The sequence below is a fragment of the Ceratotherium simum genome, chromosome 13 (genome assembly GCF_057802395.1).
Source record: "Ceratotherium simum simum isolate JZ-2026a chromosome 13, ASM5780239v1, whole genome shotgun sequence".
Lineage (NCBI taxonomy): Eukaryota > Metazoa > Chordata > Mammalia > Perissodactyla > Rhinocerotidae > Ceratotherium > Ceratotherium simum.
In genome coordinates, this window is record NC_141912.1 from 57,509,072 (window position 1) to 57,535,761 (window position 26,690).

At 35.5% G+C, this 26,690-nt stretch overlaps 1 protein-coding gene across 6 annotated transcripts in view; it reads right to left on the reverse strand.

The window, feature by feature from the left end:
- KHDRBS2 (KH RNA binding domain containing, signal transduction associated 2) overlaps window positions 1-26,690 on the reverse strand; it is a 564,075-nt gene that overhangs the window by 459,893 nt on the left and 77,492 nt on the right. For all 6 annotated transcript variants that reach the window (XR_015554171.1, XR_015554170.1, XR_015554169.1 and 3 more), the window contains exon 2: window positions 21,687-21,814. Coding sequence is in view for 3 of the 6 variants with exons in the window: in XM_087438765.1 (XP_087294891.1) it covers window positions 21,687-21,814 (128 nt within the window). In the remaining 3 variants the exon portion in view is untranslated. The remainder of the gene's footprint in view (window positions 1-21,686; window positions 21,815-26,690) is intronic.

The following is a 26,690-nucleotide window of genomic DNA, read 5'->3' on the forward strand; positions in this document are numbered from 1 at the left end:
AGATTTCCTATTCACAGAGCAAAAAATTATTTTCCTTAAAAGAAAAATCAAGGGGGCACATGCACAAAAACTCCATTTATGTGCCAACATGTGTAAAGTGACCAAAAGAAAACTGTCTCCTAAATCATCATTATACCTTTCATTATTGTTGCCAAATTGATTACCGTAATTAAGCACAGGACTAATCACAAGACTGTGCCCCAGTAGCAGAGAACCAAGATTTATCTCCTCTGTGCCAGCCCCAATTCAAGGGTTAAGAAAAAATGACAAGTCTACACATCTATGACAATGCTAACTTTTTGAAATATCAGCAGATACACTCACACGCAGATACAAAAAATTTTTTTGTGTGTAATGATGTAAGCATAAGCTCTTCCACTGCTAAAGGGACCCCAACCTTTGACCTAGCAAATCCGGGGATCAGCAGCTCTCACTGTAAGAAGCTACATTTATATGCCCAGGTCCACATCCCCTGCAGTGATATGTACACAGTTATTTAGACCTCTTGTTATTAAAAATCCTTACAACATAAGATCTACAAAGGGACACTCACATGGCCATACACACACTTATCTAGCCCTCAGATTTGTTCGTCTTTAGAAAATACATTTTGAGAGTCTCTCAGTTATTCTTGCTTATGGAGTTGCCTAATCACATGAGTTTAGGAGTTTGCACTGTGTTGCCTCAATTTCCCTAGGGTGATCAATCTTAGGGATCCAGACTTTGGAGATGGCCCAAACTGAAGTAAGCAAGTTTTTTTATTCCTACCTCTTCCCAGAAATGCTCTCCTAAGCAGAAGATCTTCCTGAAACCTGCCAAATAATAGCAATATGTTTAGTAAGCTAGTATTCCCTTATTTTATGAATTACATTATCAATATATCTTTTAAAGAGAGAGAGAAAGAAAATATCCCACTTCCCATAAACCACTGGTCACTGGACGCTGCTTAATTTCATTTTGTCCAGTTCCACTGGGGTTTCTTCCTTTTTTATCAAGTTAGGCTGCAGCTGTGACTCTTCCAGGACAGCACAAAAGAAGCTGCCACTCAAAGGTCTTTTGCCGTAATAATATGTTAGAAGAGGGATGAGTAATAAAGAACTCAAATAATTCTTACACCCTAGGAATTGCCCACATTACTGAGAGGGCTCCCTGGGATGATATGGAAAGTGCAGTGGCTGGAGGGGATGATAAATGTAATCATTAAACCACATACAGTGTCTTGTTAAGCAGGGCTGTGTGTATGTGAGATAATGCTGATAACATCCTTTTTCTTTACACCAAGCGTTCTTTGCTTTTCCCTATATCTGGCATCTGAGGAAGTCAAACAGCCAGTGACTAAGTAATTCATTTCAGCACTAAAAGTCTGCATACTAAAGGATAACAAGAAGCTCTTATAAGTGTTATCTATTTGGAACTAGGAGCAAATAAACAAGGACAGACATGCTCCACAGGCTATAGAAAAAATGTTACTTATTCTGAAGCAAGCAGACTGGAATTATAAGTTCTATTCATGGCAAATGGGTTAAGATACATTTTTATGTTAATATTTACAGAACAGATTGACTTCATGAATTGACTTTGGAAATTAAGAAAAAGTTGTTTGTAACTTTGGTCATATTTTTTAATTGATTATAGCCAATATACAAATAAACCCAAAGTCCTGCTATCCTCTTTTTAAACAGTCTATTCTCTGACCATAGACTAAACCTCTAGTTCTCATTATTTACCAGTATAAAGACCAAAGCCCCTAATATGGACATAAATTAGTTAATCTACCAAGGCACTTGATGACTGTCCCTTAGAGCTTGGCACACTGCTCGGCACTAAGAATAAGATGGAAGACAGTCCCCAGCTTCAAGAAGCCCATGAGTCTTGGAGACAAGATACTGTATGTTAACAGAGATTTATAATGCAATGTGATGTACACGATGATGTAAGTGAGCACAAGGCCCACCGTAAGAACTAAAACAAGACAAAAAAAAAATGTAAACACCCAGAATTCTCTCATTTGTGCTTAAAGTTGCTTATAACATCACAGCAACAAGAGAAAGGTCTCTCGGTATTCCCTTGTAACACCTAGAAGAATCTTACTCCTTCATCACTGCCCTTTTCCTGTCCCTCCCTCTCTATATGTTAATTCCTGAATGTCTTAAATCCCTTCCAGATCCTCTGAGGAGCCTTTCCCCATTCTGGCCTTGGACAAGGGTTAGGCTTCCAAACCACCCTGCAGTTCACCTCTCAGGTCCGTCCACTCCGTTTGTAGTGGTCTGCCTACTTGTCTATTTCCCAAGCAAAAAGCTCTTTCAAGGAAAAGTGAGCATTTAAAAAACAAGTATTACTACTGGTGTTTGTAGTTCCACTGCCTGACACAGTGCACGACAAAAGTAATTTGCTCAACAAATATTTATTAAATAAATTAACTTCATCATATATGATGATTAACTGATATAATACAAATAAAGCACTTTATAAGAATTCAACAAACATCAGTTCTTTTTTTCTTTTTTTTTTTTGGTGAGGAAGATCGGCCCTGAGCTAACATCTGCCAATCCTCCTCTTTTTCCTGAGGAAGACTGGCCCTGCGCTAACATCCATGCCCATGTTCCTCTACTTTATATGGGATGCCGCCACAGCATGGCTTGCCAAGTGGTGCGTGGGTGTGTGCCCGGGATCCGAACTGGCGAACCCCAGGCCGCCACAGCGGAGCACGCGCACCTAACCACTTGCACCACCGGGCCGGCCTCCAAACATCAGTTCTTTAAAGCCAAGTATAATATGGTGTAGCATGTAAGAACTTACTAAGTCATGAGCAAAAAAAAAAAAAAGAGATTAAAAAAAAATAATAATAACACCAGTTAAAGGTATACCAGCAACATGGGGATACAAGGCTGCCTATCACCATCATTTTCACCCGTATGGGCCTATGTAGTTAGACAAAGCTGCGTTCTCACCTTTCACATCTAACATGTACAGTCAGCCCTCTGTATCCACGGGTTCCACATCCTCGGATTCAAGCAACCTTGAGTTGAAAGGTCTATGATGGTTGCATCTGTACTGAGCATGTACACACTTTTTTTCCTGGTCATTATTTCCTAAACAGTACAGCCTTTACACAGCGTTTACATTGTATTAGGTATTATAACTAATCTAGAGATGATTTAAAGTATACAGGAGGATGTGTGCAGGTTATATGCAAATACTATGTCATTTTATATAAGGGACTTGAGCATCCAAAAGTCTGTGGGGGTCCTGGAATGCCCCGGGGATACCAAGGGCCGACTGTCCTAGCAGTGGACCTTAAGCGACCTATCTAACGCAACTGAACTCAATTTTTCTTCTTCACGTATGAAGTGAAGTTATAGTGCTTACATCAGAAATAGTTAAAAGGATTAAATGAGATAACAGATGTGAAGCATTTAGCTCTGTGGCTGGCATGTAGTGTACATCCCAAATTCATACTAATCTTCCTTTCTTCACTTTAAGTCCATGGTAAAAGGAGATCAGCATGGGGGGAAGGGGTGTGTTAGAAAGTCATCTAGCCAAGGGGAAATACTGCATTCTGTCCAGCGATGCTGGGCTGGTCCATTTATTGTTACATTCCAACTTCAACATTTGAGGGAGTAAATGCCTCTTTTCAATAATGGCCCTGATAATATTTTTGCTGCCACCATGTGGTTGGTGGCAGTCGACACAAGGATCACGCTTAAGAGATTATCAAAAAAAAAATCTTCAGAAATCACAGCATATGTTGGGATCTTGCTTACCATAGTCTAGAAGGTGTGTTAAGTGTTTGGTGTGCATTGTCTCATTTAATTTTTTAAAAAGAAAAGAAAAGAAAACCCTGTGAGGTTGGTACTATTTGCATCCCCATTTTAGAGATGGCTGACATGACAAGGACGGTGTCTTGCCTGCATCCACGCAACTGTAAGTGGTAGGGCGACATTTGAATTCAGAGAAGTCCCATTTCAGTCTCTGAACACCACACCAAAATGTTGTCCTTTCTTTCTAAATGGTGTTCCAGTAAAGACTGAAATCTGATGGAAAAAAATATTTGATCCAAACAGACAACGTTCAAAGCACCCAAATAAAAAATGCTGGTTCCTCTCTCTTCACTTATTTGAACATTTTGCTTGAACATATAAGTCTTCTTCCCACAAGGAGTTTGTTAGTCCTTTAGGGCTTTAGGGCTGTGTCATAAAGTCTTTATATTTCCAGAACCCAGTGAATATTTATCAAGGAGACATCAAATCAACGTGTTCATGATTTTAATTTATTGTTCTGTAAGCAACTGACAGATCTCTATTTTGTTCTTACAGCAGTTTAAAAGCCAAAGATAACCCTTCTTTATAATTCATGCTTGATCTTAATTTGATCTCAGTTCTCCCAGGACAATCCTTCTTTCAGCTTCACTTGTAACTTTCATTCCCCGCCCACCCCATCCTCCATCCCTCACCCCCCATCCCCAGATTTTACCTGTACCTTTCGTTACAAGGCAGCAGGGTGGAGGGAGGGAACATATATGGACTCTGGACTCAGACCCTCAAATTCTGGCTTACCCACATATTATTGATGCAATTCTGAGGTATTTAATTAATTTCCCTTAGCCTTGGTTTCCTCATCTGTAAACTGGATATAAGAACTTACCATGTCAGAACTTGCCACTTATTATATAGTTAATAGATTACTCTCCCTTCCTTCTTCTAGCACAAAAAACAAATTGGAGTCTCATACTGTCACATAAAACCCATTTGTTTTATGCTTCACAGTCTCAGAATTAACCTTTTTCTCTCTGGAATATTCCCGAAATGCTGCTTTTTTGAAAATTAAACAATAGAGTTGCTTCTAGATGTAAGATTTTCCTCTTCAGTGATGAATAGGGCTTCCTTTAAAATTCATCTTAAGTAAGAAGAAAAAGATTTCTAAGGTTATAGAAAAGAAAAATGTTATTTAGTCCTCTCCAGGCCTGCATACTCTAAGATGGACAATGACACACATCTTGGAGACACAAGTTAACTAAACAAACACTGAAGGAAGAGGCAGCAGGATAGTCAAGGTGTTGGGTGGTGAACTGAAGTCTTTACTAGCACAAGAAGCAGAAAGACAGTTCTCACATGTACGCACGCACACACACACTCCTTCAAGTATTGCAACACAAACAAAAAATGTCAGTAGACTATTCTAACAAACAATCAGCACTGGTGTATAATTTAGAATAAGGATGGCACGTAACACATGAAGCAAAAAGGTGGTATCTGCAAAAAGACGTATTTTATCCAGCAATTATTAATCAGATGGGTAAAAAATGTGAAGAAGAGAGGAAAACTATGAACAAGAGTAGAGAGCAGCTAATACAAGGATGTGGTCTGCAGCCAACTGCCTCGGTTTGAGACCTACATCCATATCTCGATAGCTGTAATTAGGCAAAATACTTTTCTTCTCTCTGCCTTAGTGTCCTCATCTGTTAAATGGGAATAATAACAATAATTATCACGTGGGGCTTACGTGAGGCTTAATTGAGGTCATACAAGTAAAGCAGTCAGCATAGTGCCTGTCGCTCAATAAGAATTCACTAAATGTTAATTCTCATGCATATTAAGACAAATGGGGTTGAGTATCTTGCTTTAGAAAAGTCATTACTTTACTTAATAATCCATTGACTCTCAAGAAAATATATAATTGACATAAAAAACTCTTCTCAGCGTGATATATGATTACTCACTTAATCAGGTTATTAAAAAAGTGAAGACATAGAATTTTCGTAGGAAACTGTTTAAAATATAATTAGACATGATGACGGAATATCCATATTCACATCTTGACCTGACTTAATTCCTCTCTGCAGCTCATTTATCCCTTTGCCACCTGCTTGCTCCACGGAGACAGCTGGCATAAATCGGCACAGGCCGCTCTGTGGCTGTCACTCACACACACACACCTTACTCCTTAGGAATGGCTGGAAAGTAACTTGTGCATGACAAGCAACCTCAGAGAAAATAACTCAGATCTGAAATAAACAAATTAACATCTTCAGCCTGTTACATGCTCTTTAAATTGCGTATTTAGATATGAACACAGCAGGGTAAAGATACAGAGCCCTGGATCCACCTGATAACATCAGGGCTCGGGCCCATGTGAGGCTCCCTGGTGATTATGTATGTGAATGAAGGGCTTGGAGGGGGAATTCTTAGATTTCAAAACATTATTTCACAGTTTATAGCTTGCTCAACGGGATAAACATTAAATTTCACATTTTAAGGCCATATCTCATGGATTAGTTTCACTCTCTTCCAAGACTCAAATTCATTACCATAAACTATGAATGAATTCAACATTAGGGAATAACCTGCTTAGTGTTTTAAACAGAACATGCTGCACAGTCAAATTCCAAATGCAAATTTGCTTGTACAATTCTAATGCTCAGCAAATGATGAAAGTCCTTAATGCCTGTTTATTGTGAAACAAAATCTGGTTAGCAGTAAAGGAAAAAATATGAGTACAGAATCACATCTTTGGAGTCCATGCATATTTCATCTCAAATAGCAAAAGGGCACTTTCTTTTTGCATTGTGCTATGATTGGTGTCATGATAAAATGCATAAAGCATGGCCCTTGAAAAGACAAGAGGTTTCAGCCTTTACATTGTTAAAATAAAAGCACAGAATAATAACTAAGCACAATGGTTCCCCTTTTTAAAGAGTATGCATTTAACAAGACACGATATAAATATTGATTCCAATATTTATTTTTGTTGATATTATTCTAAAACATGGGGAAAAAATAAAAGATGATCTGTGCTTTCTCCTAGGGCCACGCCTATATCATGACATGCTGGGCAGAGTGGCAGGGATCTGAGAGCAGCTACTGTCAGACCCACTCAACTCTCCTCAATGCCACATTTTTCTTGTTCACTAAACCTAATGAAGAACACTTTTGTGCCTTTTTTTAAATGTCTGGCATAATTACACTCAGTTCTCTTGAACCATGAGTACAGGCTAAGGGAGATTCTTTTGCAATCGCCAGAAGTCCTCCACCCAGACTTTGCCTAAAGTATTGATAGTATGACTTTAAAGGCAACAATCCCAAATATTTCTCACAAGCATCCTACTTTTTCATCCTCCCATCCGCCTGCCCTGACGTCACAAAACAGACCTTTCTGAAGGAGTCTGAGAACTAGAATCCCGGGTATTTGGTTTCTTGTTTTGACTAGCAGAAATTCTTTTATCACTGGGTTAATCAGCTTGGTAGTAAAATGGCCACAGCACTTCCTGGACAGGACAAATGGAGGAAGCCAAACAGATACTGATGGCGCATAGTGAGAGGCTGCACGAGGAGGTATCAGAGGAGGCTTTGGTACAAACAAGTGCTAGTTCAGGAAAGATAGGCATAGAGTGGGGCACATATGCCTGCCCTCCAGGGACACACCACCACCCAGCTGTCACTGGGATTCTGCCTGTGTCCTCTCTTGAGATCTCCCTCTTCCATTTCTATTTTCTTCTGCCTTTTTCGTCTGTTGCTAAATTTGAATAGAAGGGAGTGAAAAGGCCTGAAATTATTTCACCAAACTGATTTTATAAGACTTCTAGCCAGAATGCTTCAAGAATATATCAAATTTTAATTAAAAATAGCAAATAATATAAGCCCTGGTTTTTAGGCTATGTATTGAAAAAAAACAAGCAGAGTTCTGACTTCATTCTCTCTCAATCTCTGCTAATTTTCTCTTTGCAGAATTCATTTCTTAGAATCCCCTCAGTTTCTCCTATGTGACTTAAGAAGTGGAGGAAAAAAAATAGAAAAAGGAACGAAGTGTTCGTGGATAAAGAGGTAAAAAATAGACCATGGGAACAAAAAAGGTAAAATAGTAAGAGTATCACAAATGATGTTGAGGAGGAGAATGTCAACTGAAGGGTCACTGCTTGACAAGTACAAGACCATACGCCTTTATTTTATTTAGATTTTGGTTATACAACCACACAAACCTCTGAGTTGAGGATTACTCATGCCACAGATATACCAAAAGATGGACGCAATTGATGGCAGGATTTAAGGGAGAGTGGAACTATTCAAATCATACAAGAGGTTTCATGGAGATTGGATTTAGGCAATGGAAAACATTGAAAGGTTTTACGTAGGAGAACGACATTATCAAAAAATACTTACTCAAGATCCTTTGTGAAGAACATATCAGAAGGAGAAAGACTGAATTCTGCAGAATATGTCAGAAGGCTGTTGCAGAAATGTATGTTAAGAATGATGGAAGCCTAGAAGAGGGGTGTGTCAGTGGGGCTGGAGAAATATAAATGGATCCGAGCTGTGTTTAGGAGGTAAGAATGTACAGGATTTGGTGATTGTAAAGTCAAAGCAAAAGTCAAAGATGATACCCAAATTTCTGTCTTTGCAACAAGGAGGATGATGTGCCATTCACTGAAATAGGAGCAAAAGAGTAAGAGCAGATTCTAATGAAAAGAGAATTAATTTGGTTTTGATCTTGCTGAGTTTGAGTTGTTTCAGGAACATTCAAGTGAAGATGTCAACTAACTTACTGGATACAGAAATCTGGAGATCAAGAAAAGATATCGGCTGAAGATACAGATTTGGGAGTCATCAGCAAATACATGGTTCTGAAGATCATGGCAGGAGATAAAATTGCCAAGAATTGGTATACAGTAACACAGGGGACCTGGGCCAAGACCATAAGGCATACATCTTCTGCTTCATATGCAGACTTTAAGGCCACTAGGTTTGTCTCTGTTCTCAACACTGCCTAGAGTAGCAAAATGCACATGCATCACTTTATCCAATTTCATTGCTAATGGCATGAATACTATTCATATAATTTAAAACAATTTTCCTCATATGGTTGTTTTTAGAGTGCACAGAGAAAGCTATTGTCAGATCTGTCTTCCACAGTTTACAAAAATATAAGAGTTCACATAAGTCATTTGCAAGAAGGATGGAAATGGAGGAAAAAAAATAATAGTTTCTGTAGAATCTTTCCATTTTTGTGAAGATTGGAGTGCTCTATCCCACTGGTGTGTATTGGGGAAAAAAATCCCATCATAACTTCAGAGTACATAATGGGTTCACTCTTTTTCTCACACATGTGAAATATGGTTGCAGCAATTTCTCTGTCTAGTTAGACAACATATTGTTCGGTAGCAGAATTTTGTATGTTAATTTAATGCATTTCCCCATACATTTCTTAGAAACAATTCTATACGTACCAAAAAATAAAACGTGCTTAGTAATGCCATCCATCCAATTATATCTGATAGCATAGGTACAGAATTGCTGTGTGTAAAGAAGCTTTTAATATTTCAAACCATCTGTGATGCAAATATAAAAATGATAAAAACGTGAAAAATGTTTCCCAAGTTCCACTAAACTATGTGCTTTTTTGTCTGTCTTGTACTGCATATTTTTTATCATCCAAGAAATTACATTTTAATAGTCAATTTCAGAGAGTAATTTTAAAGACTACATTAAATCTTACAATATAACATCTCTTTGACTAGTTCAGTAGACTTAGATTGACCTAAAGCAAGATGGAATAATGGGATACGTGATCAAATGTTGGTAATAAAGTCAACTGTATGACTAGCATGAACTATAAAATCAAAAACTATTTCACGACTTTGAAATTAGACCCCAACAGATAACCAAAACTATCAAAAGTCTTTATAAATTTGAGGGTTTTTTAATTTGATGACAATTCAGATGGGTACTGGCCACCTCAGAAATTAAATTTTCCTCATTAAAACTTTACCTTAAAATATCAATTCCATTTTTGACCTAACATTAGTATTCTATTTGAATTGCAATAAGTCAGAGTGTGGAAAGGGAAATACTCTTATAAGCATTTTGTTAGATTCTATTGCTGAAGTCATAAAACAAAATTTATGTTATTAGATTTTTCTGGCAATGAGAGTTACTCTTCTAAGAAGTTAATTTTGTAGCTTTTTATGAGACCATGAAATTAATAATTTTTCCATTAGATTAAAAATATAATACCTTACTCTATAAGAAAAAAATAAAAACGAGGCAAGCTAAGCCCAATATGGGTTATGATTTCTAATTTCATATTACACAGCCTACCATATAAATGAAGCAAAGTTACTATTGGCACAAGAGATAATGAAGAATTTTGTGAAGTTTCAATATTTGTTGAATAGTTCTGGAACATCCAACAAATATCCAACTAACTGAAACACAGAACATTTCACTCTCATTTAGTTAGTACATGTAATTAAAAATAAACTAGCAACAGCATCAATTTCTACCTCTAAGAGATGTGTCTTCAGATGGGAACATAGGAAGTAAACAAAATATATTCTCAGGATATGTACTCATATGTTTTAACACAAAGTGGTATATATAACTATGAGTCAAATATCTAATATGTAAAAATACAGTAATAACAATATAGGTTATAGAAACATTCATTTCATAATTTAATATTATATGCAGAATATCCATTTTTCAATTTATGACATTTCACAAATTTCCATCTCAAATTCCAAACATTTGAACGAGGTGGTGTATACGTGAACAATGCTTTAGAATCATATTTAAGTAAACAAGGATGAAATTTAGTTTGTAAATACACATTGTAAATATTGAAGATAACATGTATGCCTAAGCATATTGCCTTCTCCTTTTCTTCAATCTTGATTCATTATTAAATGTCTTTCTGACTTTGAACAATTTAATTATCTGTGCCTAAATTTCCTCCTCTGTACATTTTCCACAGAGATATTAAGTGGATTAAATCAGATAATAATGTAAATCACAGAAAAAATTGCTTAATACATAGTAAATAGTCAACAAATAAAAACTTTCAGTACCACCAATATAATCGTTATCCCCTTTCATTCATTTTATCCCTATTTTTTTTAATGTCTTAATTGTTCTCGTTCTCCCTTTCAGGAATGGTGTTACAGAACTCTTAGGGAAATAATTCCAACGATCTGTTTGATCACATATTGCAGAGCCTGGCACAGGCCTTTCCCCACCAAAAAGCGTGCTTTAAGTGGGGGAAAAAAAAGAAGCTAATATTTACTTAGTGATGATACTTGTGCATGCTTATACCGAGTATGTACATACAGGCCATGCATGTACCTACATTCTTATGTATTCCTGATGAAACCTCACGGCATGTCATTACACTCATGCTGCAGCTTTGAAAAACACAGAGGATGAAGGTGTTTTTGGAACTTTCCACTGTCATAGTTGAATGAAAGTGGAGCTGTGACTCACACTTAGGTCTGTTTGGTTCAAAATTCTATTATCTTCCCATCATATTATACTGTCTCTTCAAGCTCTCGTTAGCATCTCAAGAAACTCGACATCTTAATATGTTTTCACAGATTTCTTTCCAGAAACACAAAAACCCTACAGAAGAGGCCAGACCTAAAAATTACCAGGTTACAAAAACATCTATATAAATTAAAGTTTCCCTATTGAGAGGACTTGACAGTAAGATAAACATTACCCTGTTCTTACCCCTCTGCTCCTCTCAACCCTACATCCCAAGGAACATCCTTTCTCTCTTTCTCTTCTCTGTCTTGTTTTTCAAATACTGGTCTATTTTTTCTGTATCCTTGCCTCCTTTTCATACTTAGGCTCTGAAATTTAAGGGAAATTCCTAAAGACACTCTGACTTCAGGCTTTTATGTAAACTAACACAATCCCAAAGCTTCTGGATCCATCCCAGTATGAAGCCATAGCAGGACAATTGTGTCAATCTACTGCAGGACTTGCTGAGACCACCGAAAACATCTTGTTAATTTCCACATTTATGAGGCAAATACCAAGTCATATAGATCCAATAAATATCACCTGAATGACTGAATGAATTAACTGAAACTAATATTCAGAATGATGATGTGGAAGCCTCGTAGGCTCTTTTGTAAAAGGTCAAACAATGTTCAATATACTGCACTTACTAAAAATGGATAATTAAATAATAAAACCATAACATGATATTCAGAAATGAGTTGAAAGTAACTTCTGAGTTAACCTTTTAACTTCATTTTAATTAGAAAATTTGGTTAAGCAAAGTAACTGATTATCTAGGCATTAGAATTGAGTAAAATTTTCACTGTTAATTGCTTTCTTCTTGTACCTGGACTCTCTCTGCCCAAATTAGAGTGGCACTGAGGTTTCAGCAAGGACAGTGATACTGGGGTCTCTTTCAGAGGACCTGTGATGTCACTGCTGCAACTATGATAGTTCCCCTAGGAATTCTGTAAAAAAAGGCAAGAGGGGAGAACACGGAGATCCTTGTTCTGGATCTGTTCTACAGTAACTGCATTTCCTCCAGCAAGAGTGTCTTAGAGAAGAGGCTGTATAATTATTCTATATCCATTCAGCAAACACTTATTAATCACCAAACAATGTGTTGGGCATTGTTCTAGGTGACTGGGATCCATGACTGATCGAGAAAGACAGGGGGCTTGGCATTTTGCAGTTCACGTTCTAGTGTGGAGAAACTATAAAAACACAAATAAGTAAATGACAAAGTATGTTAGAAGGTGATACATGCTATGGAAAACAGAAAAACTAGAGAAGGGTAAAGGGATTGTAAGTACTTGGGTAGGGATAGATGAAGGCAGAGATCAGTGAAGAGGCTCTCACAGTAATCCAGGTAAGAGAAGATGATGGCTTAGATCAGGGGACTAGCAGTGGAGGTGAGAGCTACTTGGCTCTCAATGTATTTTTGAAGATAAGACTACCAGATTGGCCTAGCAGGTTGGATAGGATGTGTGGGAGAAAGAAAGGATCAAGGAGGAGTCCACAGTTTCTGACCTGACCAAGTAAAACGATGGTATTGCCAACAACTGGAACAGGCAGACTACAGGTGAAGGACACATGGGGTGAGGTGAATACTGGTTAAACCTGAGATGTCTAGACATCCACGTGGTTACGTCAAGTAAGCAGCTCCATATCTACGTCTTGGAGAGAGGTCTTGGCTGGATCATCAGCTTCTATGGCATGTAAAGCAGTAGCATGAGTGAGCTGAGCAAGGGAGTGTGAGTGCAGATAGAGAACAGCACCATGGACCATCCCCGGGAAACTCCAAAATTAAGAAATTGTGTGCAAGAGCAGAAACCAGCAGAGAAAGCTGAGAAACGGAACCAGTTTTGTAACAGGAGGTAAAAATAAATCGTGGTGTCCAGAAGCCAAATGAAGACAATGTATCAATGACAGTTCAAGTAAGATCATCGTTCAAGTACTTCAAGCAAGTTCTTTAGTGATACAGAAGGCAGAACGAAGACCAATGGCAACCTACAGGGATAAAGATTATATCTCAATGAGAAACAATTGAACAGCAATGTCTACTCATTATTAGATCCAGCTGTTTTATGATGTAGTGAACTTCTTTAATCACTAGAGGTATTCATAGACAGGCTAATGAGTATCACAGATATTGCAGAAATGATTCCTGAATTGGGTAGATTAGACCATATGACCTATGAGACACACTCCAACTAATGAGTCTATTATTCTGCCTCACATAACACCAGAGGAGAAACACATTTGCTTTTCCATCTGTGGGCCTTTGCAATCTTAGCAGTCTGTGTCCAGAATTATCTCAATGCCTCTTCATACAGAAGAAAGTGAATCATAACAATGTTCTAATGCAAAGAGGAGAACTTTGGTGCAAACAGACCTGAATTCCTATGTTAACACTACCACTGACACATCGTACGGCTTTAGGAATGTTCCTTAAATATTTTAAACCTCAGTCTCTTCTCCAGAACTCTCAAAGTGTTCTTGAGGGAATAAAATAGTAGTTCACTGTGCTTTGCTCATTGTTTGATACATGGTGAGTACTCACAAAAACCTTAATTCTCTAAGTGTGAGGTCTCAGATTTAAGGACTATTTTATGATGTTTTAATGTTAGTTATTCCTCTAAACTTGAGTTTTAGACTATACTCTTCATTTGGGCACTATATTTACTCATAAAACAGAAATAGAAGTGTATGATTTTTTCATAAAGACAAAATTTCCAACTAGTTTTTAAGTTCATAATAGATTTTGATGAGTCATGTTTGGGGTCCAATTTTGTTCTGTATGTTTTAAGATGTCACTTGCTTACTTTACAATAACAGAATCACACACTGTGATGACGTAAAGACAGAGTGGAAATCAGAATGGCTGGATATGAATCCTGATTTGGTTATTTCCTAACAATGTGATTTTGTCAAGTCAGCTCCTCTGAGACTCAGATTATCTATAAAATGGGAAGAACAGAATTATTAGGATTTTGGGGACAATTAAATGTGTTAATACATGTAAAATATATAGTGTCTGTATATAAAAAACACTCAATAATCCTTAGTTTTTAATATTTGTTCCTCTAGTCTAGAAAAAAATTTCTAAATAGAACCAATTTTTTCTATTTTAAATGTCTTCAATTAGCCCAAAATATTTTAAAAATATCTTTATTATTAGGAAAATATGTTATTAGTAACTAATTCAAACAGTACAAAAAATCCTGTAATAAAAAAAGGATCCCTTCCCTTTTACTTATATCTCTCTATCAATCATCTTACATATACATACACACACTCACACATAAATATATATGTTTTATACTCAAGATGAACAAACTATAATATTTTATACTTTCACTTAACAATACATATTTGTGCAAACATATAATTCTAAAATAAATCAACTGCTTCCAAAAGTCTGTGCCTTTGTGATTTTCACTGATTTTGCAAAACTGCTCCCCAAAATAGTTGAATCTCAATACTCTGACCAACAGGTTATGGGGTGTATGTTTCCCCATACCCTAACAACATTACTGATTATTCTCAAACTTTTTGTCAGAAGCATTTCAAATTCATCTTAAATTATATTTTTATAATAAGTGAGGTTCAGGTTTTTTCCTATTTGCTTTAACCAGTACACATGTGATAACTGACTGTGGACAGCACTGGCTTCTTGTTCAATTAGAAAAATTGGGTCCATTACATACAAAGACAATGGAACTTTCTGTCAAGTGTTTCAATTATTTCTCAAATAGTCACACCAGCTTATGATTTTGATTGTGCCTTTGGATTTTGATAAACATCATCATTTTCACTTGTACAGAAGTTTTAGTTTTAGGTTGTAAAATATTTTAATCACTTACTTATGACTTCAGTATTTTCCATGTTTCTTAGAAATGCATTCTTAAATTATTTTAGTACTTTCTTTTTTCTGTTAATCTTAGGCCCAGTTGAGATTTGGTTGGTGTAAAGATGAGTTGGGAATTTAGTCTTCCTTTTCTTTTGCCCCAAATGCCTCACTAGTTCTCTCTCCAACACTTATTAAATAAATGAATTCTTTACACTGATTACAAATACATACATATTATATATGTCCATGTGTATTTCATAAGGAATAGAATATAGATTTTATCAAATGCCTGATTTGATCTAAAAATTCAGCAAAGTTTTAAAAATATTGTTAAGTACTAAACCAGTCTTGCATCCCTGAACTGAACAACATTTGAATGTAATTTATTTTGCTGGTAATGTGCTATTGAAATACATTTGGTAATATTTTTGTAACATTATTTTTTATTATGGTAAAATATGCATAACATAAAATTTGCCATTTTAACTATTTTTGAATGCGCAATTCAGTGGCATTAAGTACATTCACAATGTTATGCAACCATCACCACATCCATTTCCAGAACTTTTTCATCATCCCAAACAGAAACTCTATACCCATTAAACAATAATTCTCCATTCCTCCCTCTCCACAGCTCCTGATAATCTCTATTTCACTTGCTGTGTCTGTGAATCTGCCTGTTTTAAGTACTTCATATAAGTGGAATCATATAATATTTGTCATTTTGTGTCTGGCTTATTTTATTTAGCATGATGTTTTCAATGTTCATCCATGTTGTAGTATGTATCCAAATTTCATTGCTCATTAAGGCCAAATAATACTCCACCGTATCTATTACCACATTTTGTTTATTCATTCATCTGTTGAGGATACGTGGGTTGTTTCCATCTTTTGGCTGTTGTGAATAATGGTGCTACAAACACCGGTATACAACATTTGGTAATGTAAAGTTTTTGCATTGATATTAATAATTGAGATTGTTGTAGTGCTTTATTTTTGTGATACCCCTGTGAAAATTATATATTTTAAGGAAATTACTTATAAAATGGTAGAAATCTGAATATGTTACACAAATTTCTTTTAAAAATGACTTAAATTGGAGAAAGCAAAAGCCATTCACAATTTTTCTACATGAATCTAAATTTCTTTCAAAAGGCTGGTTACAGTCAGGTCCTAACATAGTAATACAAGTAACAAACCTACATGTTTCACGAGGGGGAACACACTAATTTTTTTCCTGTATCCTTTCTAGAGAGAGTTTGTTTTTCTGCTAATCTCAAGATATATAGTGCTTGAGTTTTTATAGAATTCACTTGCTTCCACACATCAATAAGTCCTTCAATGTCAGTAATAATATGGAAATTCATTCAATTGGTAATGTAGTACCTCTGGATTTTAATAGTGATGCATCTTTCTTCTCTAGTCTCTTATAGATCTAACTATATTAAAAGCCACTTCTACTGCAACAACAAAAGAAATGCCAGAAGGGCAATCTGCACTCTAATGGGTGTAGAGAAACTTACTGAAGGCTCACTGAATTAAACAAACAAACAACGAACAAGCAAGCAGATGAAGAACGATAAGATCATAGACAGGGATGTGAGGTGGAAGATCTTGTGGCTCTCAAGGGACCTTTGGGTAAGGATACAGGTTTGGACTCACTAAAAAGGCACTTGCATTTTAATAATCCTCTTGAAATAGTTTTCAGTTTTCCAGTTGAGAGTGAATGTGAAAAAACCTGGCAGAATGGAAACAACAGGTTAAAACCGACTGAAGATCCTCTAAGAGGTCTAGTTGCAGAAAAGGAGAGATTATTTCAGGAAGTATGAGGACATATTTTGTGAGAGTGTGCTGAGCCCATGAAAGAGGATGTGGAGAGAAGCACATGTAATTCAGGATTAGGAACACATGGCTCAATGTGAGATGCAGACAAAAACATTTTTAAGTACCATCTGGAAAAGCATCTAAATACATGGGATGGGCATCAATTAAAAGAAGGAGTCATCAGAAAAGACAAGTACTAGACATAATACCACTGCAAATTTCTAAGTTTTGTCAGAAAACAGGGTTATTTCATGTGCCATTCTACTAGAGAGAAAGCACTTCAGAATTTTTTTTTTCTCAAAGGAAATGTGAATCTGAGTGTCATATAATTTTCTTAATTGAGATTTAAATTCACAGGTGAGAGAAAGGGAAACTGATATGAATGAAACTGAAATCATAAAGCCCATCAAACCCTCTCTTCCATTTCCTGTAGAAAAATATAAAGTGATGTTGTACAGTGGTCCCTGTCTGGTAAAGATAAAACCAGTTTAAGACATAAGCTACCGGATGGCTTTTGGAAAACCACATTGCTTAGAAAATAGAGAGGTGTTTCCAAGACTGTAAGCAGTTATGCTTGGCTTTGAAACGTGTCACAGTTTCCATAGTTAGGAACCCTGGGTCCATATTAACTGTTCTTAAATGATCTGATAATTATTTAAAAGTTAGAAAAATAACACTTATCAAGAATTTGGCTTTCGGTATTTCATCTTGTGAGTAAAAAGAAGGAGATGTGCTCCGTGGGAGGATGTGCCAGGTTGTGGAGACTAGCTTCCAACCAGGCACAGAAGGCAGATGTCTCTCTGGGACTAAGAAATACGATAGAGCAAGCATGGTGCTTTTGAACATATTTCAGAACTTTAATTTTCTGCATTAATCTACATAAGAAATTGATTTGAAAGCAGCACAGGAGAACGTGGCTGCATTTGATCTTAAAAGGGGCCACAATGGGGGCCGATCCACTGCTTTAAAAAGTTGGCAGTTAACTCAAGTCGAGAAATAAAAAGTGGGCCTTGGGGCAAATTTAATTAAAGAAAAGGTCTGATCTACTTCACAGGAGTCTGAAGGCAACATCAAAATGGTATTTTTAAAAGGTGCTGAGAGGCTGGATGGCACAGGTGGACAAACAGGCACAGTGGCAAGCAACAAGTAGATCTCCTCGCGCAGATGCAGGTGGTTCCCTCCCCTCTGCTCATGCTCTCTCCATTTGCCCAGGTTTGTGACAGGCACTCATTCTGCACGTCTAGCAGTAACAAAAAATAATAGAGCTTCAGCCACTAAGGTATATCCTTGTTTCTTAGGTCCTGTAAGGCACTTGTTTGCTGACGACCAAGAAATTTTGGCATTTTTCAAATTCTTAAAAGATGAATACTGTTTTCATTAATATCAAATTTATACCCCAATCTATGGCTCTGTTCTTTTTTTGTATAAGTAATAGTTCTGCATGTCAACACTAAATCATAATGCAATCTCTGAAGACATTATAAACAGCAACTAAATTCAATGTGCATATTTCCAACGCTACAAACAATGATAGAAGAAACCATGACCAAGTTTACAGATGCAAAGTTTACAGACAAAAACAGTGAGTTAGGACCACTGCTTGCCTGATAGAGACTATAAAATGATTCTGATTACAATATGCATACCAGCTGGAGATGTTACAATTTGAAAAAATAAATGTGTATTGGACTATGAAACATATTATGTGTGGATTTAGGGAGAAAGAGTTAATATTAAGGTTGGTGAGTGTTCTGCACGAATCTTTCCAGGGTCCTCTGCGTGAGCCTCATAGGACTAGAGAGGAACATATTGCCACATGTTGCCTCCTTGGAGGTCTATCAAGAAATAATTGCTCTGATTCTAAAATATTTGCAAATGCAAACAATAGACGTACAAAATCTATTTCTTTACTAAGCTCATTACAAACAAAAATATTAAAAACAAATAAGAAAAACTGTTCATTAAAATAATTGAATAATATGGCATATTTTCTCCAAATTAAGTGATCAAACATAAAGCACGAAAGCGAGACAAATTACTCTTCATGTGTTTGAACAGTCTTCTTATATTTTCTATAATTTAAAATCTTAAACCTTCTTTCAATTCCTCGTATTACTCCATTAAATCAGCAAATTAACTTGAAATTGGAGACTGACTGAAACGAAATCTATCCAAAAAAGGTCATGGAGTCAAGTCAGGATAAGGTCATTTCCTCAAGAATTCCCACAGTTGTTTATTGCCCTTTGTTGGAGAGAACTATCATCCCCACATTAATTACCAGCTCAAACAGACAGCAGGCATCGAGGGGAGAGACGGCTCAGAGAGCAGTTGTGAAGAGCAGGTCTTTCTCCAATATACCCCCTGAGGAATAAGTCACTTTTTGTTATAAAAGATTAAACTTTAAATCCATAAATAACGTTGTACTCTGCTCAACAGTTCATAGTATCGTATGACACCACATACTCAATCGCTCACAACTGTACACCAGACACGACTCACATTTAAGTGATTATAATCTTAACTCAACCCCATAGATATTTTTGTGAGACGCAGGCCACAATCACTCAGCAGGAGAGAATCACCACTTGTCAAATAAAATACGGTTTTCAAAAGGTTGACTTTAATTTTATGGTTATAGTATAAAAACAAACAAAAACAAATGTAGGTCAACTTGATAAATGATTCTGTTCTTCCTCAGTACTTTTTTTCTGTAAAATGGCTCTAAGAGTTCTCCTATGTGTGATAATTAGATGTATGAAATGCACATCCCTTTAAAAAATAAATTACAGCAGATTGGCTTTCTATTCATCATTAAAAAGTGGTACATTTTCCAAGGTAAAATCGTTATTTGATAATACTCCATAAAACCATTAATCATTAGGAGCTATATTTTTCACATGCTTCCACATTTTACATGAAAAAGGAATACAAACCTGAGCATTACCAGTCAAGTTAAAAATGTAATGGCTCACAACAAATGAAGAATCTAAAATAACAGCAACCTAAATATCTCCATCTGTAACAAAGATATGTCTTCGAGCAATTCATAATCTCCCAGTTACCTCATCTGTAAAATAAAAATTTTATATATTCTATGATTTCCAAGGTTAGTCCCAGCTTAAGCATTCTGTGATTCTAAAAATTCTAAGAGGTACAATAATTTCCTAGTGAGACATGGTTTATTTCAACATCGATAGGCAGTTTTGTTGTTTGATCGTCTTCCTAAAAATTATGAAATTAAATCTCACACAAAAAATAGATATCATATTCTTGTTTCAAAATTAATCATTATGAATCAAATATAGACTATTGCAATATGCAGCATAAAATCACTCATACTGTCACTTGAAGAGCCATCAGGACCTGAAATGCCTTCCACACCTTGCCAACCTAATTTGGTCAGAGACATAGAGTCACATTTTATTGAGAAGCAGAAATTGATTCTGTCATTGGCTTTCCCATACCCAGGGAACAGACAAGTGTTACTCCCAGACATAGTATCAAGTTATATAATATTTAAATATATGATTTAAAGAAAGAACCTTGTACTCTAGACTATAATGGGTTAATTAAGCAAGTTCCTTAAAAAAAGACATATTTTTCCTAATATCCCATCACAGTTCTGCCATATTTTATTACTATGTAAAAATTGTCATGTACATTTCTATGACTGCCTAACCTAATATTCATAAAAACATGATTGTAAAGTAAATCTAATAAAATTTAATTTAAAAAATATATCTCTTGAATGTACCTTTCTTACAATAGAGTAACTCTAGATCAAAAAAAAAAAGCACAAAAACTTGCATGCCCAGAAACCTCATCTGAAAGTTAAATTTTATGGTTTGGTGGGCTGTAACAGTTTATCCCTGTTTGAAATAATTATAAACACAACAATTCTACTTAATTATATTTACTAAAACATCATATTAGAAGACAACTGGTAAACTACAGCACTTATTTCTGTAATCTTTATTATTAGGATAATTACATGGTCCTTGCTTCAGATTTACTCTTCAGAAAGTAAATTACCAGCTTGAATCTTTGGGTTTCCATTTTTAGCTTACTTAATTTATTTGAAAAAGAAAAAAAGGGAAACTCCTTTTGCCCACTGGAATTTACGAATATAACTGATGTAACCATGCCACTGAATGCCATATTTCATAATCATGATTCTGGTGATACAAATCTCACACGATAGCAAAATATCTAGTGAAAAAATACTTCCAAGAGAACAATATCATAATTATTTTTATAAATGAACCCTGAATGCAGAAGACTAGACGTTACAATCCAAGAGTCTAATAAAGACTATATTACTTTCCTTGATATAATAATTCCCTGCTGATTGGCTAATGCTATATATTTAGTATCATTAATTCTACTCCCTTTCATAATAAGAATATACATTTTAACATGAACCAAAACATAATCAAGTGAGTGTGTATATTTGGACAAATTGTTGAACCATTTACATGGTAAATAAATGATTAAAGTATCTAATTATGCTTCCCACATTCACCGAATTAAAATTCTAGAGCCTTCAGTTGAAAATTACTCTCATCATGGTACTTTCAAAGAGTTTTCCTTCCTCTACATCAGTATCGTATATTTGTATATACTAATATCATGAAGCTTCACATATTTACTTCATGAAAGGCAATGAATAAAATATCAAGTCTTATTTGTATCATTTTTTTCTTAATTCTATGAGAATAAAGCATATACTGCAGTACCTTTGGATACTGTTTGACAGGAATCAATACCCTTTCTGAGAGCTTTATGTTTTTGTTGCTGATAACATCAAGATACTTCTTTTCTTCATCTTCCTTTTTTCCATCAGAACCTTGAAATTTTTCAATTTCTGAAAAAAAAATTCACAAGAAAAAAAGTAAGTGAAATGAGAAGTCATCAAAAATATGCTGATTGTTCTTATTACTCCCCTTCTGAAACAAGATTTTGAATTATCTTGACAAAAGTTCGGAAAGGGATCACTGACGATGTAACTGTCTTCTGGGAAACAAATGATGCATTTAATTAATTTTTAACATCTTCAAACAAAATAGGAGGAAGAATATGTCCTTTAACTATTTAACTTGTGTAAACAAACATAATTTTCCTATGAGCACTGAAGAGAACAAAGTATAGTTTAAGGTAATGTGTTTCTTCACTCAAAATTATTCCTAAGAAAAAAATTAATTGAAAATAGTAAACATTCTTTATCTAAAATAGGGTTATAAAAATAAATAGCATGTTATTTTATATTCTAACCAAACTTAAAGGCAATTAAAAAGGCGGTCATACAAAAGTCATATAAAATATTAAATCTACAAATGCTGTCATTTATACTCATCAACATGAAATTATCTGTCTAGATATTTAAGAGGAATTACTGATTTTGCCCTACAAGAATGTTTCCAAAATGGATATTTTTGAACTAATATACACTATCCATTCTTTCCTTTTAAAATTAATTTATCCCACAAAGACTTTTTGAACATCTACTAGGAGTATCACAGATAGAACAGAAAACAAGAAAATGTCTCTGCTTTTATGGAATCTATGTTCTAATGCGGAAAATGAACACTTAGCAAATGAATATAAGTGCACACACTTATTTATGTGTGGGGGTAAAGAATAAATAAAATAAGGCTATTAAGAATGTAAAAGAAAGTAGAGTCAAGGAGTAGGGCTATTACTTTAGATTTATAGGGTGATATTTAAGCAGAGCCCTGAATATTAAGAAAGAGTAGCCATGAAAAGATCAAGAAGTCAAATTTTACACTCTGATGGAGAGACAGCTTGACTTACTCTTGGAATAGTAAGAAACAAGAAAGCCTGTGTGGTTGAAGAATAGTTAATGTAGAGAAGAGGTTTGATAGGTGGTTACAGGACAGGTCACACAAAACCTTGTTAGAATACGTGACGTTCTCTGCTTTTTATTGTGAATGTAATGGGAAGCCACTGGCTGGTTTCGGTGGGGGAGGGAGGCAGCCATATTTGATTGTTATTTGTAAAGTTAACACCAGATGCAATATGCAAAACCAATCATAGCAGCAAGCAAGCAAACAAGGAAACCAACTTGCATTTGTCTAGCTGAGAGATCATGCTGACTTTGTCTAACAAGGTGGGAATGAAACGGTGAGAAGAACGTATGTCACTAGAGTCACTTCATGGAGTTCACTATGCAAAATCAGTGTTTTGGAGAAATCTTGAAAAATTCATTTCCTTTGTTTCTTTTATGTTTATTGGACAGTTATTACCGTAAAATCACTTGTAAATATTAATTGCCTCCTTGCTCTTGGCCTACTGTACTATTTCAAAGCACTACCTAAATTAAGATATGAATGTGACTGTTTTTTAGTTTTCTTAGAGATAGAACAAGAACATTCTGTTTCTGTTATTTTTGAGTACAGAAAAGGTGATGATAGTTATTAAGTATGGAAATTCTGAATTCACATAATTTATATTGCATTTTGAAACAATTATTTTTTAAAGGTCTAACTACTTCTGGAGATAAGAGAAATAGTATATTGCATCTAACAGCTTTGTTCTTTGTTATTTTATATTTAATTAGCATCTTTCCCAAAATGATTTCACACAGCTTATATAAAATCCCTGTAACATTCCAGGTAGTAATCTGTTAGTGGATTATTTATTTGACCCGTGTGGAATTTTTTAAAAATCTTTTTGAAGTAAGATTACATTGCTTACTCAGATAATGCCTGAATGAATGCTACACTGCCTAGTTTGTACACTCATTTACAATCATTTTTCCGGTTACATGCTATAATTTCCCTAGAGATAACTATCTTAAAATAAACTGAGCTATTTTTGAAAAGAACTTAACGTGTAATATGTCTATAATTTCTACTTAGTATGATGGCATCAGATTCTTACTTTTCTATTCCAGAGTACTAAGAAGTCATTTAGGGGGCCGGCCCGGTGGCGCAAGCGGTTAAGTGCGCGCGCTCCACTGCGGCGGCCCGGGGTTCCCCGGTTCGGATCCCGGGCGCGCACCGACGCACCGCTTGTCAGGCCATGCTGTGGCGGCGTCCCATATAAAATAGAGGAAGATGGGCATGGATGTTAGCCCAGGGCCAGTCTTCCTCAGCAAAAAGAAGGGGACTGGCAGATGTTAGCTCAGGGCCGATATTCCTCACAAAAAAAAAAAAAAGAAGTGATTTAAACTGGCTGTCTTTTTAAACCTGGAAGCACTCTCTATTCAGGCCTTTCTTTCAATTCCTTCTATAATTATTACATCCAGAACTCTGACAACTGCAAAGAAAGAATATTCATTATATCCTCTGATACTGACAATAAACTTTGATCACTACCCTTTGGGTACATGCACCTGCTTAATATCACACTCCTAGCTTGCTGAGGCAACTGTAATGTGGGACACACTGAAGAAGCCAACTCAATTCCCAATCTACTAAATGTACAGTTTCTCCCTTGTCACTCTGTCATAAAAATAAATTGAATTTGTCTGACATTATTTGCTCTCAACAAAACCACTACCTTAGGCATTTTTAGATGTTTGCAATTTGATCAATTGATGATTAATTCTAATAACTTCTCCACCAAGAAATGGAGTGGAATTAAATACCATTTCCACCATTTTTTCTGTTCATTTCTATATGTTCTTTTTAAAATTTTTGATATTTCTTTTGCCCTTCTGATACTTTGAGGGAGTTATCTTGTCTTCCCTGACATATGCACACGACTAATAGCTCAGTAATTGCATTTGTCAACTGCAAAGAATGGTGTCTGCCAGACCTGCCTGGTTTTTTAAAACCACAGAAAGGAATGGATACAGCACCTTTCATTTCTGAATTTTTAGTTTAAAGTAATTCTTTTTTTATTTCATAATTAATGCATGCTCATTGTGAAACAGTTAGACAATATAGACAATTTAAAAAATGTCCAGATGGCAGGGCCGGTCTTTCTATTTTCGTTTTAATTTCTTTTTTAAAATTGCATTTTTTGTATTATTTCTATATTTTAGAATTCAATGAGGGATTTCTTAGTGGGTAAATTTTTGGTCATGACTCTTGTATATTACATGAAAAGGGTGTATATTCTTTCCTGTTGGGTTAAAAGTTAGATATAAATCAATCAGATTTATACTGGATCCATCTTGGAATGAAAGAGGCATATGAGAATTTCTTTGGAATATGTAGACAAGAGTGGAATTTTGGTTCATAAATTATGCACATACTTAATTTGACTAAATTCTGCAATTTTGTTCTATAAAATATACCAGGCACAGTCCCACAAACAGTAGAAGTGTTTCTATGACTTCCATTTTCCCCCAATGGCTTACTTTTTGAACTTCACTTCCTTCTCTTACAGAAACAAGACAGAGCACCTAGTATAATAAAAGAAAAAAAAACTAAACTCTGAAAATATCTCCACAACCTAGGTGATCTACAAGAACCCTATCACGCAAGTGGGTTTCTCAAAATACTGAAAATATCAGGAATTCTGCTGGGTCCTGTGTCGGGGAGCAATTATGGGGAGATCGTGGAAGAATGAAAAAGAAAAATTCTGATGGTTCCAAGAGTCCTAGAACACAGAAATTTCAAGCAAGTACCTATCCTCAAAAGGAGAGAAGACCTCTAGAGCAGAATTCTCAACATGATCTGAAAAAAAAACACATAAAACTGGGACAAGATTATACAATCTCCATTTTATGAGTGATTTTGAAGTAGACAACAAAGACCGTATAATATACGAGGAAAAAGCTGAAGGGACTACGAGAGCACAAGCACTCTAGGATTTCAGAAAACAATAAAAACGGCCTTCTTTAAATATGAAGTGCCTTCCTGAGGGAGAAAAATTGCCTCAAGGAAAATCCTAATGGAGAATGAAGCAAGGACACTACTCTTGCTGAACAGTCTATTCCGACAGAGATCTCCTAAAGGTACAGGCAAAAGTTTCTCATTTAAACATTAACAAGAGAAACAGATTGTGTTAAACCTCATACAAGTATACCATAAGAAAACAAAAAAGGAAAATGAACTAAATAACCTATTGGCAGAAAATGAAAGCAGGAGAGAAACATATGATAACAAAGAGAAAAACACTAAAATATAGTATTTAAAATGAGGGGGAAAACGTTAAGAAACCTATAAAAGCAATGAAAGAAGACTATATATCAGAAATAGAAAAGGCTTGTAAAGAAGCAACTAAATTAGAGAAGCATGTAGAAAGAGCCGTCAAAGCTCAGGAATAAAATAGAATTTATTTCATAAATGAAGAATAAACTAGAAGTAAAACAAGACTAAATGGACAAAAGAACAGAAATAGAAATAGAGGAAGGAATTAACAATTACTATAAAATCAGAAAGTTAAAAAGTTTGAGAAGAAATGACGAATGTGGAAGAGAGGCAAAGAGGGGCCAAGATAAGTATAGTGGAGATCCTAGAAGAAGAAAACTAAAGCAGTAAAACTGAAGAAACACTAAAAACTATCATTCAAGAAACTGTTTCATGAAAGAACCATATGAAATGTGACATGAACTGAGAAGTATGATTAGCTCAATGTTCTGATCTGAGGGAGAGGCAAATAAGGAGAGGGAGAGGGAAGAGTAGAAAAGAGAGATTGATTTTGAGACTGAGAGGTGCAAACAATAATACAAGATTCAATAGATTAGAAGTAACTGCTACAAAATAATTAGATCCAGAGAGTGGTTAAAACTCAGGCTATAGCTTATGAGCTGCATATGTCTGCCTTGG